This window comes from Cavia porcellus, unplaced genomic scaffold (genome assembly GCF_034190915.1).
Source record: "Cavia porcellus strain 051 isolate PalLab524CR breed Dunkin Hartley unplaced genomic scaffold, mCavPor4.1 scaffold_26, whole genome shotgun sequence".
Classification (NCBI taxonomy): Eukaryota; Metazoa; Chordata; class Mammalia; order Rodentia; family Caviidae; genus Cavia; species Cavia porcellus.
This window is the reverse complement of record NW_026947509.1, coordinates 6,261,690-6,281,400: the sequence shown is the minus strand read 5'-3', so window position 1 is coordinate 6,281,400 and position 19,711 is coordinate 6,261,690. Positions and strand designations below refer to the sequence as shown.

The 19,711-nt window shown below is 49.0% G+C and overlaps 1 protein-coding gene across 6 annotated transcripts in view; it reads left to right on the top strand.

Moving 5' to 3' along the window:
* Nucleotides 1-16,680, top strand: part of Mark1 (microtubule affinity regulating kinase 1) — a 117,617-nt gene extending 100,937 nt beyond the window's left edge. For all 6 annotated transcript variants that reach the window (XM_003474226.5, XM_063236687.1, XM_023566874.2 and 3 more), the window contains 7 exons: nt 2,444-2,597; nt 2,894-3,087; nt 6,645-6,745; nt 7,895-8,059; nt 9,155-9,406; nt 10,963-11,007; nt 14,677-16,680. In XM_003474226.5, coding sequence (XP_003474274.2) covers nt 2,444-2,597; nt 2,894-3,087; nt 6,645-6,745; nt 7,895-8,059; nt 9,155-9,406; nt 10,963-11,007; nt 14,677-15,031 — 1,266 coding nt within the window. In that variant the 3' untranslated portion in view covers nt 15,032-16,680. The remainder of the gene's footprint in view (nt 1-2,443; nt 2,598-2,893; nt 3,088-6,644; nt 6,746-7,894; nt 8,060-9,154; nt 9,407-10,962; nt 11,008-14,676) is intronic.
* Nucleotides 16,681-19,711: the final 3,031 nt, after the last annotated feature.

The window sequence follows — 19,711 nt, the reverse complement described above, 5'->3', positions numbered from 1 at the left end:
TGTCACGATTCAGCAGAGCCCAGTGCTGAGCTGTAAACTAATGGCATCTCCAGGTTACAGGAGAGATCGTGGAGGAGCGGCCTCCGTCCTGCCAAGCCACCAGGCGGCTGTCAGCCCTGTCCTCAGACACTGCCCCAGAGCTGTTCCGTGAGCCGCCTGTGCATCCAGGGTGGCCGGGTCACAGGAGGGAGAGCCTCTAAGCCGAAACGCGTGTCTGCAGGGCTATCCAGGGTGGGAGCCCCGTGGTGTACGGCTCCCTGTGGCTCGGGGCTGTGGACCTGGAACCAGTGGTGCCCCCTAGAGCACAGGTGCTTCAGGAAAGCAGAGGTATAAATTGAGATTGGGAATGGAGGCCAGAGCACTGACAGTTTGTTGAAAATTACACAGCAGGGGCTGGGGATTTAGCTCAGCGGCATAAGCACCTGCCTTGCAAGCAGGCAGTCGTGAGTTCGATCCCTGGTACTGATAAAAAGAAAAAGGCAAAAAAAAAAAAAAAAAAAAAAAAAAAAAAGAAAAGAAAAGAAAATTACACAGCAGAAGCCAGGCGTGGTGGTGCTGCACGCCTATAGTCCCAGCGCTTGGGAGGCTGAGGCGGGAGGATCACTGTGAGTTGAAGACCAGCCTGGGTTACAATGTGAGCTCGAGGCCAGCCTGAACTGCATAGTGAGACCCAGTTTCAAGAAGAAAAAGCCACCGCTGGAGGTGTTTTACAGAAAAGCCTGCACATAGGCTGTGCTTAAAGCAGCTCCTCCCCTCCCCACTGGTATTACTGTAAATACCTGAGAACAGGCAAACTGGACATCTCGGTCAGAGAGCACTGTCACCAGGAAGGTGCAGGGGTTGGTGAGGAGGTCCTAGGAGATGAGGCACAAGCCAGGGCCACCTCCGAGGTGGTCTGCGTGCGACACCTCAGACGTGCAGCCATGGTCCTTGGGGACCAGCAGTAGAAGGGATGAGAGCCCACGGTGGGGAAGACCAGGCCATCAGGAGGTGGGGCACAGTTCAGGCTGTGTGAACTGGAGAGCTGTCGGAGTGCTGGGGAGCAGAGATTCAGCCTGCAGGAGGGATGGGACGAGACCTAGTGGCAGCGGCCATGAGACACATGGTAGTGTCCGGGGCTATTTGGAGGACTGCACCTGCACTGCACCAAGGGCTCACCAGCAGCGCTGTCAGGAGGAGGAGAGGACCTTCGGGGGGACCGTGCTGGGGACACTTCCATACGGCCAAGAAACCAAGTCAGAATGGCACAGGCAGTGATTTTTAGTCTGTAACAGTTTCTGGTCACATTTTCTGAGGTCCATTTCTGAGACCTTTAGTTTGTTTACAAAGACAAGGGAAGTACTAACTATGGAAACCCAGCAGGGCCATGGTTGTTCGGGTTGAACTAGAGAAGCCACTGTCATCAGTAGGAGCCCAGACCTGACGAACGGGTTCAGTGCCCTGTTCAGCCGCAGGGTCTCCCATCCCATGGCCCCTGGGCTACGAGGCTGTAGGGTGAGGAGTTCGGCGTGCTCATCTCCTGGGTGGCTGAGAGGCTGTGTGTGGTGACACTTGTAAGGCCCATGGGGTAGTCGCTGGCAGGCAGCTGTGAGTTCCGTGCTGTCTGGTTGCTGTCACCAGGACCTACACAGCCCTGGCCCTGTGCACATCCCTGCCTGCATTCAGGTGGCCCAGAAAAGGGATTCCGTCCATGTCCATTGGCAACAAACAACTTTTGCGTTGCAGGGGCGACAGTGTGTCAACCTCTGGTATCCCATACTAGTCTCAAAAAGGTGGACTTCCTGATCAGAGCCAGTAGCCCTAATTTTGTATTGTATATGTGGAGAAAACCAAACAAAATAATCTTGGGTCAAAGCATAAAGCATGGAAAGATAGATATTTTAATAGAGTGTTTGATGTGTGTACACATGCACTACCTATCTAGCTAGGCTTTGTGCTCTGCACTAGGATTAGATACAGTATCGAGTAGATATGGAGTAGATATAGATACATAGATACTATGTGTTTAGCATATTAAATTCCATCCTAAGTGTGAATCTCAGAAGTGTCCTGTGATTGTTAACCTCACGTTTTCCAGCTGTGAAGTGAGGGTTAACACACAGCAGCTTTGTTGTAATGATTAAACAAAGTAACCCCTATGAAAAGCTGGAGTCCACATGTAACCACTGTGCAGTAATTGACAGCTCTTCTTCAGTTCCTATAAAGCCTCAGTTAACTAAACTGAGGGTTACAGGAAGCCGCAGAAGGTGCCAGGCCCGCGCGGTGCTATCTGCCCGGGCCCCTTCCACCTCGCCAGCTTGCAGTGCTCTACCTGAAGCCACCTGGCTTGCACAGCTGGTAACTCCTGCCCCAGTTCTAAGTTGTATAGGAAGACAGGCCTGCACTTCGTTAGTGTGCAGTAAACTCTTTCTGTTTTAAAACCCTGCTCTTGCTTCTCCCATAGTTTGAAGGTGGTGAGGCGCTGTCCAGCGGAAACCTGAGTCAGAGGTCCCGGCCCAGCAGTGACCTCAACAACAGCACCCTGCAGTCCCCCGCGCACCTGAAGGTCCAGCGAAGCATCTCGGCCAATCAGAAGCAGCGGCGCTTCAGCGATCATGGTGAGGGACAGACATGTGGGGACAGGGAAAGACGGGCCGGGCCTTCCTAAGCCCAGCGCCACATGCACACCACACACCCCAGCTCCCCAGCTCCCCAGAGCCACACAACTACAGGGCGTCACCTGCAGGACAGAACCAGTGCCATGTGCAGGGCTGAGCCCTGACTTCTGCAGTCACATGGAGGAGGCTTAGTGCAGAGGATGAAGCCCACCCACGCGGACATCTCCGGTGGAGATCCTGCTCAAAGGAGAAAGCGTGTCCTCTGTTCTGCTCACGGTGCTGTTATTGAATTGCAGCCGGACCATCCATCCCCCCCGCCGTGTCCTACACCAAGAGGCCCCAGGCCAACAGTGTGGAGAGCGAGCAGAAAGAGGAGTGGGACAAAGACGTGGCCCGGAAACTGGGCAGCATCACAGTGGGCTCAAAGAGCGAGGTGACAGCCAGTCCACTCGCAGGCCCCGAGAGGAAGAAGTCCTCCACCGTCCCCAGCGTGAGTGCCTGCCCTGGCCTGCCACAGACTACCCCTTGCTGCGGTCAGGGTGCTTTGTAAGATCTTTATCGTTCGTTGTCTTAAGTGTGTCCAAGTCAGTCACAATCAGAAGAACATGACAAACAGAGTGAAGCTCCTCAGAAAGGCTACAGACACAACAAAAGGGACTGTCACAGCATAGCTTTTCCACAGAAGAACCCTCTGCCCTGTTTTCTCCTGTGCATGGCAGTGACTTAGTATGATTCTGGTGCACTGGGTCTCACACCTACAGAGCATCATCCAGAGCTGGGGATGAGGCCCCTGGGCACAGCACAGGCCCAAGAGGCTAGGGTCATCCCAGCACTGCAGGCCTAACACAGGCTGGGGCGGGGGGCACAGGGAGCAGCCCAGGTGCGAGGATGCCCACACTCTGCAGGGGAGACGCACACTACAGAAGTCATACAGTGGGAGCTAGAGGGGAAGTTGAGGCCACAGGAGAGAGTGAAGAGCATCAAGAAAGCTCACGGGGGTGAGAGCAATGAACAGTGTACTGCAGTGTGTGCAAGGGATGTGTAACATATACGGAGTGAGAGTTAGAGCCCACACCCTGGGCAGCAGAGGCTGGGCTGGGGGAGATCAGCCCGTGCCACGTCAAGCAGATGGCAGAGAGAGTTGAAGAAGTCAGTCGGGGTAAGCTAGCACAGGCCTGGGAGCTGAGGGTCTTCTCAAAGCCCAATGTGTAACTGGAGAACAAAACTGCAGGAGAAACAGGAAACACTCTCATCACGCCTCTGGGAAGAACACAACACGCACAGAACAATGTACAAAAAGGCCAGTGTGCCCTCATCGCGGTGGGTTAGACTCGGGTCCTGGGCTTTAGTTAGGTGAAATCTCATGCTGTCCTTTGAATAGTCACTACATTATCACCTCCTCATCTAGGCAGTAGAGACACATAACGGCCTTAAAAGTCACTAGATAGAACTGCTGCCCTTCCAGCTGATATGCTTGGAAATACGTAGGTTTAACCTTCTATACACCATATTCCCAAGCATGCCATAATGTCCTGCCAGCCCACGGACAGTTGCCACTGTCATCACCCACGTAACACAAAGATCCAGCTTGGTCACTGATCCCCAACCTGTGCTGCCTGTCTCTCCACTGAGTGGGTCACTTCTCACCTTGCGCACCAGCGCCGTGGCCCCAGCCCTGTCTGTGCACAGCACCCGGGGCTCATCCCCTTTCCTGCATGGCTTCAAGTCCTGAGCCTTCCCACTGCTGTTTCCAGGGTGCAGCTCTGGGGCTCTGTGCTGCGCGGCTCTGTTCCCCACGGTCCCCTCAGAAACCATAGTTCCCCTCACCCACAAGCACCGGTGCCCAAGTGCATAGCAGGCATCGAAATTGTGTTTATTAACTAACAGGGGTGCGTCTGGGCGAGAGTTTAACTGCAAACCAATACGGCCATGGTCCAGGATCCTTACTCACTAAACCAGTATGTGATTCTGGTAAAGCAACTCTACATTTAATCCCGAGACTTTTAAACTTAATGGTTAATTTGGGTAATTAATTGTTCATTATCAGACTACTTGGTAAGGGTAACCAGTAGTACAATAAAAATATAAAAATATACCTAGTGAAACCCTTATCAAGTACCACCAAAAAAATTAACTTTTTGAAAACCGGGGGGAGAATTACTTCTTTCAGAGAAACCCAAGCAGTTCTAAAACGTCACAGTGATTACGGGACACTGTAGCTAATGTCACTGTGACTAACCACAGTTCAAGGGGCTGGGAAGTGTCGCTTCCACCGTCCCCAAACCCTCATCAACCCCATCGCCAACTAGGAAGCCCCAGAATGGGGCATCTGACCTCAGAGGATCCTCCATGAGAGCTGGTTTTATGGGCACACCTGTCTGGTGAATCAGGGAGACTGTGTCTCCTAACTGCCCCCTGCATAACTGTGTCCTCAGCTACCCTCCTGGGTGCCCCAAGCATCAGAGGCTCAGGGCAGGGCGTGGGGAGGGGCGTCCTGACCTGGGAATCCACCCCTGTGCTCGGCTGGGTGGTTTGACTGGGAGTTTGCTCCGTTATGACTCCGAGGACCATGTCACCAAAGTTACGTGCTCCATGTTGGTATTCCGGAACTGGCCCATCTGCCCAGGGGTGACTTTACACAGCCTTTTCTTCATCTCTATGCAGTTTAGCAATCTTCCCTGCTTCCTATTATTTCTAGAATTTTTCCTCTAGATTTCAGATTTCCAGTAAGCTTCTAGACAATTTAACCTGCTTCATACCTTATAAGAACAAAGTAAGGAATAACTCAGACCTTTAGAAATTAGGGATCTACTGTCACAATAAAACATGCTTCATGGGCACAGCTCTATACGCCGACGCTTCCCAGGAGCAGCCGTTAATGACATGTTAGGTAAGGAAGGTGATGAGATGACGTGTCTCAAACTGCAAGGGGCACATGACACCTCTAGTTTTTAACGAACCCTAATGCCAGTCAGTTTCATAATGAGCCACCCTCTTTCCCTGTCCTCAGGTGACAACAAGTCTCACCTAAAACTTCTTAATCTTGGCCTCTTTTCCTGCCATACTTTTATAGTTTCTAATTTATGCTTTTTTCATAACTGGTGACAAAACTCCTTCCCCCTAGGAAACTGCACTCCTGAAAGGTTTTTAATCTGCACTGGTTGATAAGTTTTTTTCCTTCTCCCAGTGAATTCTAGTAAATAGCTATTAACTTTCTGGCACTCTTGACTGAACAGATTTTAGGCTAATTATGTATTTTAGCCTAAAATCTGTTCAGTCAAGAGTGAATTATGTATTTTAAGTTATGTATTATATGTATTTTATGTATTTTAATACAATTATGTATTTTAAAGAACAGTAAAACTAGATTAGCCAAAAATAGGGCTAGTTTTCTGTGGGGTAAGGATGAGAGAGAAGAGAATCCTAGGCTTCTTTGAAGTCTTTCCTGTGTGCTGGTATCATAAATGATGGCAGAGTTTTGGCAGGCAGGGGTCGAAGGCCCAGGGCTGTATGTGGTAGGAGTCACACCTGTCTCCCTGTCCCTGCTCCTTGTCCCTTTCCTTCCCCAGGCCCTGCCTGCCTCCTGGCTCACCTGGGACTCGAGGGGATCCCCCTCAGAGTGGCTCACGAGGGCTTGCCTTTGGTCTGGAGCTTTGGTGTCCAGCTGTCCTGGTAGCAGGAGGGAGGGTCCCAGGAGGTACAGGGGACGGCAGGTCGTCTTCATGGCCTGGGCCTCTGGCTTCCCAGCTGGCTTCCCAGCTTCAGGCACAGGAGGGAGAGTGTGGCAGTCCTGTTCCTTGCTGCTGCTGCAGGGTATGAGCTGAGGCAGGATTGAGTTTGTTTTCCAGGCTGTGCTTTCACTCCGAAAATATAAATGTGAAAAGGAAAGGGAATGGGGGAAGGAGGAGGCCAGAGAGAGAGGGCGAGGGCCCCCGCGTTCCTGTGAGAGTCTCACTGGTTAATGTTCTGGAGCCCGGCAGCTCCACCATGTGTTGGCTCACCAGAAATGCTGCTAGAGTTTTAAAATTGCTCCTTTTCTTCTCAAAGACCAATGTGTACACCGGAGGCAGCATGGCAAGAAGAAACACATACGTCTGCGAGAGGACCACGGATCGGTACACGGCGCTGCAGAACGGAAAAGACAGCAGGTGGGTGTCGCCCGTCCCCGGGGTGTCCAGCTGAAACGCCTGTAGATAAGCAGGCCAGGAGCAAAGGAAACACAGATGCCAGGGTACCAGACTGGACGGTGGGAAAATAGGGGGAGCAGGAGGTGAACAAACCGCCCCCCACCAAGTCATTTTACCCAAATAAGGTCTATTTTACTTCCTCTAAGGAAACATGGCCATCTTAACCGGCCAGTCAGAACCGTGAACTTCTTTGAAGTGTTTTCCTTTAAATGATAATAAGTCAATTTTTTTATTATTTCAAGAAATGCATCTTATTTGTACCCCGGGTTGGATTCTGTCCTCGACTGCTTGTGTTCTTAGCCTAGCTCGTCTTTCTTCCTTCTCCGATAGAGTCGTGGGAAGAAGTGTCCCTGTGAGGTGTCCAGAGGTCAGCCTGTCTGCTGTGGACACCAGATCCCTTAGGCCAGAGAGCTGGAAACTGATTTCCCACTTAGCTTTCTTCCCGTACTGAGTGCTAAGCAGTAACCTAGGGTTTGTGTTTGGAGGCTCCCGGAGATGGTGATTTTGGGGTGGTGAGGGTGTGGCACGACAGGAACAATCTAGGGCCTGCCGCACAGAGCTGTCACCTGGGAGTTAAGACATCTCCAGTCTGAACCACTTCATCTGCAACCCTCACATACGCACAGAAGCAGTCTCTTACCCTTTAGAGTTACGTGAACACAAGTGTTTTTAAGATCCCCGGGAGGACAGTGATAAATTCTGGCTGCACACTTACTTTCTGTACTACAGATTGGACCAGGACGGTACACGTGCTGAGCAGGTGCTCTACCACTGAGCTAGACCCCCCCCCACCCCGCTCTGTAAGATTTTAAGATGGAGTCTCACTAAATTGCCCTCGCTAGACTCAATCTTGGGCTCTCCCTGCCTCAGCCTCCCAAGGAGCTGGGGTTTCGGGCCTGTGCCTCTGCACCCTGCTCCCTGTGTACTTTTATGAAGACTGTTAATTGTTCATCAGTCACCAACAGTGCCTAATGTTGGGTTACTTAAAGTGATTCAGTCTTGAAAACTGTTGGTCAGCTCAGATTTTAAGTATCGGTTCCTTGGCTTTTAGTAAACCGTACTTCCTCTGCTCTGTTTCGTTTTGTTTTCCATGGAATGCTTCCATGCAAGCCTCACAGAGATGTCTGTGAGTAGCATTCCCTCGGCGGGCTCTGCTGCGGCCTCTGCTGGCCCCTCCACCCGGCCGCGCCACCAGAAGTCCATGTCCACGTCTGGACATCCCATCAAGGTCCCGCTGCCAACCATCAAAGACGGCTCAGAAGCTTACCGGCCTGGGTAACTGCTCCTCAGCTCCTCTTCTTCTTGCTCTAGAAGTTGCTGCTGCGGGTCATGGGGAGTAGACAGGGGCCAGAGCCTCCAGAGCGGGCTGTGTCTCGGGCAGAGTCAGGCCGGGGCGCATGCTGCCCAACCTAGCCGTGAAGTCAAGTGTTACTGGTTAATTTGTCATTTAAGTCAACCAAATTGTTTTGCTAATTAAACACATAACACAGCAGGCCCTAAATCTCTGGCTCCCCTGTTACCTACAGCCAGGCGAACTCCAAGATTCTGTGCAGCTTTGGAAACACAGCTCTGCGTTAGGAGTTCTCTACCTGCAGAACATTGTAGCCCTTTTTGTGAGTAGATTTTTGTTAGCCATAGTCTTAGTGCTGTCGTGGCCTTGTGCTGTCACTGAGGCCTGGAATTAGAAGAGGGAGGAGATTTTATTCAGACATTTTTTTTCTTTGAAAAACAGTAAACTTCATGTTCCACATGGCTAAGTAGCCTAAGAATGCACGCTGAGTCTCGTATCCTTTACCTGAAGTTGCTGGGACCAAAAGTGTTTTGGATTTTGAATTTTTGCAGATTTTAAAATACTTGGGTGTGACCACCAAGTGTAAAGATAAATTCATGTATGTTTGTTGTATACATTGTGCCAATAGCCGGACAGTAACTTCGTAAACTAATTTTTTAGAGTTCTTTCACTTTGCCTGTGACTTGTCACAAGAATTTTTCGTTTGTGACGTCCGTGTCAGCGCTTAGGAAGTGTGTGTTTTGGAGCATCTGAGACTGTACACTGTCAGCCTGCAGTGAAAGAACACACACAGCCTGTAGGGAAATGGAAAATCCACGGCAGCACCGCAGCTGGGCGTCCCAGTGCTGATAAGTATCTGCCTTGGTGTCCAGCTCAGTAATTTCATCTTTAGTGACCACGTTTTTGTGAAGTGTTGAGTTTTAACTAAAACTAACCGGAGACCCTGTGCCCTGCCCCCTGCCCGGGACACAACCTGCAGCCAAGCTGTGAGCCCCGCATCCCTGCCAGCAGCTCAGATGGGAGAGGCAGCCGGGTTGGCACTCGCCTGACCCTTCACCCTGTCTCCCCTGTTCCCGCAGTGCTCCCCAGAGAGTGCCTGCCGCCTCACCCTCGGCGCACAGCATCAGCGCCAGCACCCCCGACCGCACCCGCTTCCCCCGGGGCAGCTCCAGCCGCAGCACCTTCCACGGGGAGCAGCTCCGCGAGCGCCGCAGCGCCGCGCACAACGGGCCGCCCGCCTCGCCGTCCCACGACACGGGGGCCTTCACCCACGCGCGGCGGGGCACGTCCACCGGCATCATCAGCAAGATCACCTCCAAGTTTGTTCGCAGGTCAGTGCCACAAGGCACCACATTTCTTTCCCGCTAGTACCCTTGGGAAGCTGGGCTTTGTCTCTGAGCTTTGCAAGGATTTTGTTCCAAAATGGTTTCGTGAAATTTCGTGAGAGCCGCTCTTTTGCAGAAATTGGAAGAAAAGAAAAATAGAGTAATACAAAAAGTCATTTTCCTTATCAGAGAAAAAGAGGGACAAATTGAGAATTTTAAATTTCTATACAACAGGGGGGAAAGAACAAAAATTATATATATAAAAAATATGTGCTTCAATCAAAAGATGAACTCCCTTTTAAAAGCCTTGATTTTAAGAAGACGAATTAAATATGAGTTTGCATGAATCCCTAAACAGTCTTTATCTTAGACATACTTTTAAATTGCCATTAGTAATATGTGCAGTTTGCTTCTTTCCCTCTTTGTATAAAAATTCTATATACTAGAATCACATAGATTTACTTAACCTCGTGAAATTTTAACATAAATCAGTTATTTTAACATAAAAATAAAACAAAAATATTTATTTTGATAACACTTATTATGATAAACTTCTAATACAGTAGAACAGTATAGTTGGCCCATTTCCCTAAACAGCCAGTGTCTGTATGTGTGCGTGCTGACCGCTTAGTGACCTACAGTGCAGTGGACACACCTCACCAGGTGCCACGTCCCGGCCACACCTCCTCATGTCCTGATCCCTACAAAGCCCACGGGAGGTGAAGGGAGGGTGTGGCATCGATACCTCAAGGCTTAGCAGCCTTGCAGAAGTGGACAGTAGACCACTGGCCATCGCATAACGCAGAGCAGGAACCCAAGCAGGTGCATTCCACTGCTGACCGGTCTGGCGGAAGAGCCGTCGTCTGGGTCTGGCGACCCTGGGCCTTGTTGCCAGTCGAGCTGAGCCCTCGGTATGGAGGGTAGGAAACCCCTGCCGCTGCTGTAGAGGGAAACGGTTGCCCACAGCACTGGGACATCGGCATCCCACGTGGCACGGGAGCTGTGCAGCAGCAGGATGTGTGCTTCCCTGTGAGCCGTTCCCTTCAGCTCCTGATTAGGTCAGTGTTTTTGCTGAGGACAAAATCCATGATTTTAGACTCAATTTTTTTTCAGTCAGCTCATGACTACTGTGCATGTGTTGTTAGCAGAACTTCTCAAGTTGGCTGTTTATTTAAAAATTGGTGTTTATTTTCAGAAATACCTATGCGTTGAACTTTGTTTCTAATTACAAGGTTAATTTACATATTTTCTTAGTTGAGCAACCACTAGACTTATATATAACAAACAGGAAGTTTGTTCTTGCTCACAATTATTAATTTTATCTTCAGATTATACTGAATGAACCCAAAAGAGGGTTCATTCATGTGGCTGAGGGTTCCCTCACTCAGGTGGTCACATAGGGTCACAGTGGAGGGTGGGGAGTGGGTTAGACCAGTGCTCAGCAAAGCTGTCCTGTGGGTGTCTGCACAGCAAACCAATCTGAAAGTCCTGTTAGAGGCAGGGTTTCCTGGCACGTTTCTCACTTCTGTCATTAAATGTCTCCTCTGTCACTTTGTTTTGAGGGATCCGAGTGAAGGGGAAGCCAGCGGCAGAACGGACCCGTCCAGGTAAGGGGCCACCGCCTGCTCCACGCCGGTCCCCAGGGCAGCATGTGTGCAAAGCTTTGTGTGGGGCTGGGTTTCCCGTGTGGCCTGGTATTCAATGTGTGCATGAATCAGGGCCAAGTTTGTGTCTTCCCAACATCCTCTGGATGGAGGGCCTTACCTGGAAAGCAGACGGCCTTTCTGTGTGCTGCGACAGTCAAGGTGGAAGTTAACAGAGCAGGACTTCCTGAGCTCGCTCACTGGTGCACTATGACTAATCTCAGCCCACTCAGCCCAGTCAGCCCAGCACAGGTGGTATGGGGCGCGGGTGGCTGGTACAGGATGGTTTGGCACCAGCCCTGGTTCTCGGGTGAGCATTCAGCCTTGAACCTTTCATCTGTGTCCTGCATCCTTCAGGGAGTTTGGCGGTCTAACTCTGGTTTAGTCCTTCTCCAATAGATCTCAAATGCAAGTGGAGTGAGGACCACGGGGAGGACTTGGAGAGGTTGCAGACCTGTTCTTCAGGGGCCGGGGGCCTGTGGGCTGCACATCTGTATTTCTAATAAGCCAGGACCCAGCTGCACTGCTGCAGCCACGACCCAGTGGTATGGAAGTGTGCATCTCTGACTCTGAAATTCAGGCAGTATAGTGCTCAGTTCTTTTGGGTGTGCCCAGGTGCTGAGGTGCACAGTGCGATCTAGAAGCTACAAGTTGTCCCCTGGGAAGGTGATGCCTGGCTTCACTGAGGAATTATTTTTGACAGCTGAATTAAAACCTCTGATTTAATTTCTACTTTTTAAATTATTTGAAATATGAAAGATAATTTTTAAAAAATTTTAAAGTGTTCTCCTATAGACTTCTGTTAAAACTTGTTCACATGAATGCATTAGAACTTGGTGGAATAGTTTTTATTTGTTTGTGTTTTGGTACTGGGTATTGAACTCAGGACCATGCACTTCCCAGGCAGACACTTAACCCTCTGGCTGGATCCCCGGCCTCGGATGGGATAGTGTTGAGTGTGAGAAGTGAGGTTTTGGTTTGTTAACATGCCACACTTGTATGTATGCATCATCGCTGGTGCACTCTTTCTAGAACTCAGAACCTGGGAGGGAGACAGGCAGGCAGTGTCACCTTCCCTCTGCCTGCCAGGTGGCCCGGCCCACTGCTCTCAACTCGCCCTCCTTGGTCCTCACTTGCATCAGGCCTGTGGTTCCCCTGAATTTCTTTGGAGACATTTGACAGTATGCAGGGTCACGGGGCCACCATGATATTGCAGCTAATCTGCCTACGCTTGTATCCTCCTAATGTGCTACCTCATTTCAGTACCATAAGAATTTAATAACTGATCTTCCGTAAATGTTTACAAAACACTTTTCACATTTCCTTTATCAGTTGCGTTTTCAAACAAAGACTTATTAACACTCTAGAGTACTTTGCTACTCATTTGATCTCCACGACAGACAGCTTCAGATGCCCATTTTGCAGAAGACCAAGGGTGAGGGGGTATAGTGGGGCACGGCAGGGTTCGTGAGGACTGGGAGTTCAGGAGAGGGTGGTGTGGTGCGTGAACCTGCAGATCACCCACTGGGTCTCAGTGTGGGCTGTGTCCTCCCTGACCTTGCTGTGCCTTGGGAAGGGGCTTGGTGCCACCCCTCCTCACTGCCCCGTACTCGTGTGGTGAGGCAGGTGAGCAAGGGGTGAGCATGGGGCACTCCACGTAGCTCCCACCTTCAATCTCGGGGTGTGTGCTGTCTGGTGCAGGGACAGGTACCCCCCGTGTGGGTGGCAGCTCTCTCTGGTCCACAGTGTCCATGGGACAGGTGCTGGCCTCTTGTCTTAACACCACCTTCAAGTCATGTGAGAGGAAGAAGCTTGGGATAAGACCCCTGATTTCTAGTCTTTTCAGTTAATTAGCTCTCCAGCCTTGGGAAAGTCATGTAGGTGTCTCAGCCTAGGTGCAGTTAACATGAGTGTTCAGGCAGGCAGCTCCCGGCCTCACCCCCAGCTCAGCGTGGGCTCCATTGCTGCGGGCACCTGTGGGATCGTGATGTGGATACTCTTGGCAGTCACCTGCGAGCCCACAATGCCACGGCCAGGTCAGTGAGCAAGAAGGATGCTGGAGAGACGAGGAAACAGCTCTCCTTACTCAGCAGGCTTTGGAAAGCCCTCCTGTCTACCTGTTTCTCTGCACAGTTTGTAAGCCTGGTTGCCTAGGATGAAAGGGACATCGTATATTAAATTCCATAGATGCAAATATAGACATAGATATCCGTGATGTTATAGTACTGTTTTTATTAGTAGAAAACATTTATACAGTGGATTACAAACTCCTTTCAACTCCTTAACACACAGGTGAGACAGTGAAACAATTAAAAACAATTATTTTTTGTACCAGGGATCGAGCTCCTGACCTCGCGCTTGCCAGGCAGGTGCTTATGCCACTGAGCTAAGTCCCCAGCCCAAAAAAACCCCGAAGTTTTTATCTGTATTCAGATAGTTATTCAATAGATTTAATCACAGTGTCTGCTCTATCATGAATATGTTCATTTCCCCTGCCTGTGATTCCTCGCCAGAGGTTTATTGGTTGACATGGTGACGTAGAGTCACTCTGCAGGCGTGTGGTAGGTCCCTGCCATGTGACAGGGTGGTTCTGGATGACTGAACTTTGCCAGTGGATGACAGGGACAGAACTCCAGGCCTCCCGGAGTTGACAGTCTCGGAGAGATGCGGGTGATGAGCAGCAAGTCTAAGACATTGGCTGCAGCCCTGGTGCTGACCCTGCGGCAGGAAGTCAGGCTGTTTGTACCACTGAACACCCCAAGAGGTTTGCCCGTCACTAGGTTAGACAGCTATCAGAACATGGTCCACGCTGTCGAGGAAACAGAGCAGGGCAGCAGAGCGGCTGTGTGAGGGCGGAACGGGGGACAGGAGGGAGTTTGGGAGGAAGGGAGCACACGTATGGAGGAGGTAGGATGCGCAGCCTCGCAGCCAGTGGAGTCCAGCGTGTCCCCATGGGCGTGAGCGTGGGTGGCTGGCAGGAGGGCGGGGACTGGAGTGGTGGCCACTGTGGCCTGGGAGGCCGAGGTAGAGACTGTAGGGAGCTGAGAGCCATGGGAGGGGCGTGCGGTGACTGTGACCCTGACTGTGTGACGTGATGTCCTCTGGTAGTAGCCCTGCCCCTAGTTCCCCGAGTGTAGCAGTTTTCTCTCTCCCCCGTCGCAGTCTCCTGTTCAAATAATGCAGAAGAAACAGAAAAGGAACTTCCTTAGATTTCCAAAATGTGCTTTACAGAGAGAATGCTTGTAGTCTTTGGTTCTTGTATTTATGGGGCTTTGTTTCTGTTTTGTCTTTTTGTAAATTGGAACAGAAAAAATATGGAGGCAACTGGAAAAAGTTTTGAATTTTCACTTTCGGGTGCAAATCTTTCTCTACAAACAAATGTGTATAGGGAGATGTGCTGCCTTAGCCGAATGCTGTGGGAGATCCGCACACACAGCCTCTCTGGGCCGTGGCTTCGCAGCAGCTGTGTGGCATGGTCTTTGCTATCTGTAGCAAAGGTTACCTGTTGGGGTAGACCCCAAAGTGGGCAGCTCTATCAGGCGCTGAAGCACAACCGTGCATATCTATGTGCATGTGATTTCTTCCCTGAATGGAATTTTTCTTTCCTTCTGTCCCGTCACCCTCTTCTTCCAGAGGTGCACCCGGGGAGCCGAGAGAGCGCGAGAAGGAAGACGGCAAAGACTCCAAGCCGCGGTCCCTGCGGTTCACGTGGAGCATGAAGACCACCAGCTCGATGGATCCCAATGACATGATGCGAGAAATCCGCAAAGTGCTGGACGCAAATAACTGTGACTACGAACAGAAGGAGAGGTTCCTGCTCTTCTGCGTGCATGGCGACGCACGGCAGGACAGCCTGGTGCAGTGGGAGATGGAGGTCTGCAAGCTGCCGCGGTTGTCACTCAATGGAGTCCGCTTCAAGCGGATATCAGGGACTTCGATCGCCTTTAAGAACATTGCATCCAAAATAGCAAACGAGCTTAAGTTGTAAAGAAGCCCACTGTGGCAGGATCAGGGAAGACGCACCCATGTCCATGATGCAGTTCTGAAGGTGCCGGCCATGTGTGACGTGGTCTGCCCGTGAACCCCGTAGGCCCTGCCTTCCATGCAATAAGGCTATATCTATAGTCAGAAACTGTAAAATTAAAGTCCATATGAGCTGTAATAAATATCTGTAGCTTACAAAGTAGGTTCACATGTACAGGTAAGTATATTGTGTATTTTCTGTTCATTTTCTGTTCATAGAGTTGTATAATAAAATATGATTGCTTAAAAACTTGTATAGTTGTCTAGATTTCTGCACATAATGTATGTTTGATGCTCTGACTTGAAATGTTTTCCCCTGTTATTTACATTCTGATGGGTTTTTAAAAATTCTGCCCTCCATCATACAATTTTGAAAATTGTGTCCAGAGCTAAAAAGTGCGCAGAACTATTCTTCACCACTGTAGCATGGACTTTTAAAGGTTATTTAAAATCATAGTTAAATTCCAACCAGGAGCTGATAAATAGATCCATTTATTATACACAGAATTATTCCCGCTTACCTACACCCTTAGTCTGATCATGAGTCAAGGTTCTGCTGAGAAGATACAAAACGTTTACAGTGTTGACACTTAGAATTTCTACCACAAAATACAGGAAAATAAATAATAGCTTTGCCTCCAGCTAAGGAGTACTGGCGAAAAACATTAAACCTATGCCAAGTTTCTTTAGAACTTTGCGAAGTTTTCTGACCCACTAATTGTAGCCATGAAACTGGAAGGGATTGGCACTTCCTCTGGTGACCTGGGAAGCCACGGTGTCACTGCAAAAGTACGGTAGCTCTGGGACTGACCCGTGGCACAGAGTCCTCCCCAGTGCTGACTGGTGGTCAGTTAGGAGATGATGCCACCTCAGGAAGTACTGGCATCCAGTAATGCCACCCGCCTGCCTTGGCAGTGTCTATGAGCAAAGCGTGTTGACCACGGTTTGTCACTGATCTCTGCGTGCGTGGCTGTTCGGTTTGTTGCCGTGTAATCATTTGATCTGAATATTTTGCCAGAGTTCTTGTACTTATGCCACATCATTATGCCTATAATGTGCAGCTTCATAATGGGGCACTTGCCAACTTTTCTCTTGTAATTAGTGACATATGCGGTGTAAAGACAGTAAAGGGACATTTTAATACTTGTTATTTCTTATTGCATTGGCCCTGGAGGTTGACTGTGCAATGTTATTTAATATGTAAGTTACTGTACTGTCACCGTGTGGACCCCATCTGCGCACTCCTGAGAAACTGTATTCGGTTGTTATCGGTTTAAAGAAAAATAAAACTGTGATAAAGGCTTGCTCCTGCCTGCATGGGAGGCTCCATGCCCAGGGGACCTGCTGTGGCTTAATGGCTTCCAGACCAAGTGAATTTTACGTTCTGTACTGTGCTGTGACTTAGCTCTTCTGTGCCAATTCTGTTCTGAAATGAAGTGTATTCTTGCCTTAGCGAAGGGTGGTGTTTGGGAAAAACAGAACGAAGCTTTGTAGCCCTTTCTTACCTCGCGTCCATCCACCAGGTGGACGCAGACCTCTATCCACTTCCACAGGTGCACAGTGAAACTTTATTTGAGGAGTTCTCATAATAAAGCACTTGTCTTTTGCTCTTTATCAGAATGTGAATTACCTGTTTTCTAGTAAGAAAAATAAAATGATCTGGGTGGGGTGAGAGGTATGTGTTCTAAATTCAGTTGGTAAAATATTATGACAGAATTTCATTTTTTATAGGACTGCCTATCATTTTCAAAAAAAATAGACTTCGTGCTTTTTCCAAGGTAGAAATTGGACATTTTTATGTCTTTTCCTGCCAGCCAACTCTTCTATTTTGTGGCAAGGAATTTTACTTCAATATTTTTTATGAACTACGAATGAAATCTTGATACCCACTATATTTCCCATTTTATATGTTCATAACAGCATAAATATTCTTTTGAAAACTTAGAAGAGTTTTAAATATGTTTGCATAAATAAATAACAGTTTATGTTTACTGGCTATGTGGTAGCAGGATTTCCTTGGCTTCTGTGGAAATACTATTTGCTCTGACCTCGCTTATATTAAATTAATTCTATAGAAACTGGGGTACAGTTTTTTATTTGATAAATAAAAGCAATAAGAGGAAATAAATTCCAGAACCTTGACGTGTAAGGTAGAATTTTATTTAAAACCCAAAAGGCTTTATAATGAGGTGACACTCATCAAAAGTAGCATCCTACAATTTGAACCACAAAAAGAACGTGTGGTGACTGAGGTATGTATGAGTTGGTTGTGTCATCCTGTGTAAAGTAACCAAGATCACCTCAGCCTCCGTTTTTTAAGTATGCATTGGTGCCTGCTGTGTCTCACTGCACAGAGTTGTAAGAGATGGCTCCTGTCTCGCCAAGGTCCTGATCCATTTGGGAAGGCAAAATGTGAACAAGTGTACAAACAGAACAAAACACTCAGGTAGGAAACAGCAGAAGTGTCCAAACACAGAGCGGATGTGTGGAGACCTAGCCTGCAGGAGCCCCATACGGGCACCAAGGAGGAAGCCTTCAAAGGGACAGCGTGGAGGGCCCCTCCTCAGAGGCGCTGGAAGGGCTGGCAGGCAGTGATGGCTGTGATGGACGGTCAGAAAGGAACCGTGTGCACTAGGGAACGGCAGGGCTCGCGTAGACCGATGACGGATGATACAGGTTAGCAGCTGCAGCTCAGCTTGTGGACGGGAGCAGTGGGATTTTTTTTTTTTTTTAGCCAAGAAAGACCCTAATATATTGGTATTCAAGAACTGTAATTTGTTTATTTAGCAAGGCTTCAGTTTCTAATTTCTTGGGAAAACAGCAGTAAAAGGAATGTCTAGCTCTGATAGTAATCTATAGGCAAGCTTGAAGAAGAAAGCCAGGAAGATTTTGCTAGAACTCGCTAGCAGTAAAGCATTTTTAGATAGAGAACAGAGATAAAGATGGTTGGCAAAGTGGGGGAAGAGTGTATTTGACAAGCATTTCAGAAGATGAACCTGGGCATCTAGAGTGAGTGGACACTTCCCAGATGCAGGATAAAGAAGTACAGATGGAGATAAACATATGAACAGGTGTCCAGCGTCACGGGCCATTGAAGAGATGCAAATTAAAACTACACAGATTCCATGTTCAGAAGGAATGTCTGTCATCAAGAAATCGGCCAGTAAGCAATGCTGACAGGGTTTGGGGTAAAGGAACCCTTCTCCACTGCTGGTGGGAGTGTAGACTGCTGTGGAAATCAATGTGGAGATTCCTTTAAAATACTAAAACTAGACATTCCATTAGACCCAGCTATTTTCCTTCTAGGTGTCTGCTGAAAGAGTTAAAAATACAACACACAGTGATATAAAGAAGGATAAACAAGACACTTGGGTAATGGATGACTGGTGAGACTAATTTTAGTGAAGTAAATCACACGCACGCGTTTAAATATCACATTGCTTCTCCGGTGTGAGGAACCGAAAGGTAGATGCGGAGCAAAGTGCAGGACAGATGGTGGGGAACAGGAAGGGCTTGTCCCAGTGGGGTGGGGAGCGGAGGAGACAGGAGAGAATAAAGGGGAAGGGATTCTTAAAAAAACAGAGGGAAAAACGGGAAACAAAGCTTTTGCAAATGGAGTAAGAAGGGCTTAAAAGAGGGAAGGTGAGTGGGAAAAAAACTAAGATGCGTTACGTGTAGGTACAAATTCCTGTGATGAACACGGTCATTATGTATGTCAAACAAGTACTAATACAAATTTTTTGAAAGAATACACATGAACAAACGAATCAACAAAATATAAGATTTGCAGGCTGTGAAGGAGATAAATGGAGTTCCCCAGTGTGACTCACCTGTCACACAAAGCCAGCCTCCCAGCTTCACCTAACAGGGAGAGCCAGGTCTCACCTCCCAGCCAAGACAGCGGCGCAGCAGACAAACTGCACAAAATCAGGAGCTTCCTACAGTGTCAGCCAAATGAGCAGGCTGTCCAGACATTGGCCATCAGGCCACTCTGAGGAACTACTGAAATGGGCCTCCCACTGACCCAGCTCTCTGTCACGAGAGAGTTCCCAACCTGTGGCCCAGGGAGACTAAACCCCGCAGTAGCCTGATTCTCCCTAGTTAAGTCAGAACTAAGAGACCAGGGAGGCCACGCCAGAGGCTGCAGGACAGGATGCTGGAAGAGAGAGCACATGTAGGCAACCGCATATGTGTGAGAATAGCCCAGGCCAGTGCAAGAGGAAGCAGTCAGTGGACCCTGTGCGAGGGTGGTACCTGCTTCCACCAGCCATGCAGAAGCCTCAGCAGTCATAGAGTCAGTCAGTGAGAATAATATAAGAAGAGCTTGACCCCGTCCTAGACTTAACACTGCTTTATCCCACTTAACAAAGCGACACCTGGAAGGATAAATGTCTCTAGGTAATGATGACCCAAAACAAAGCTAAAGAACATTTTCAAGAATACAAAATGTGAATCACACAACAAGGCCATTAACACACACTGCATCCAACATCCGTTCTGGGTCATTCTGTGCGCAAATGTTCAGGACTTTTGCAACTCACAGTGAGCAAGGAAAGCAAGTCCATTACACTGACCAGCAGGGTCAGAGGTGTTGGGATCAGACCACAAGGCCTCGGGAATGGACAACTGTGCACATTTCAGACCC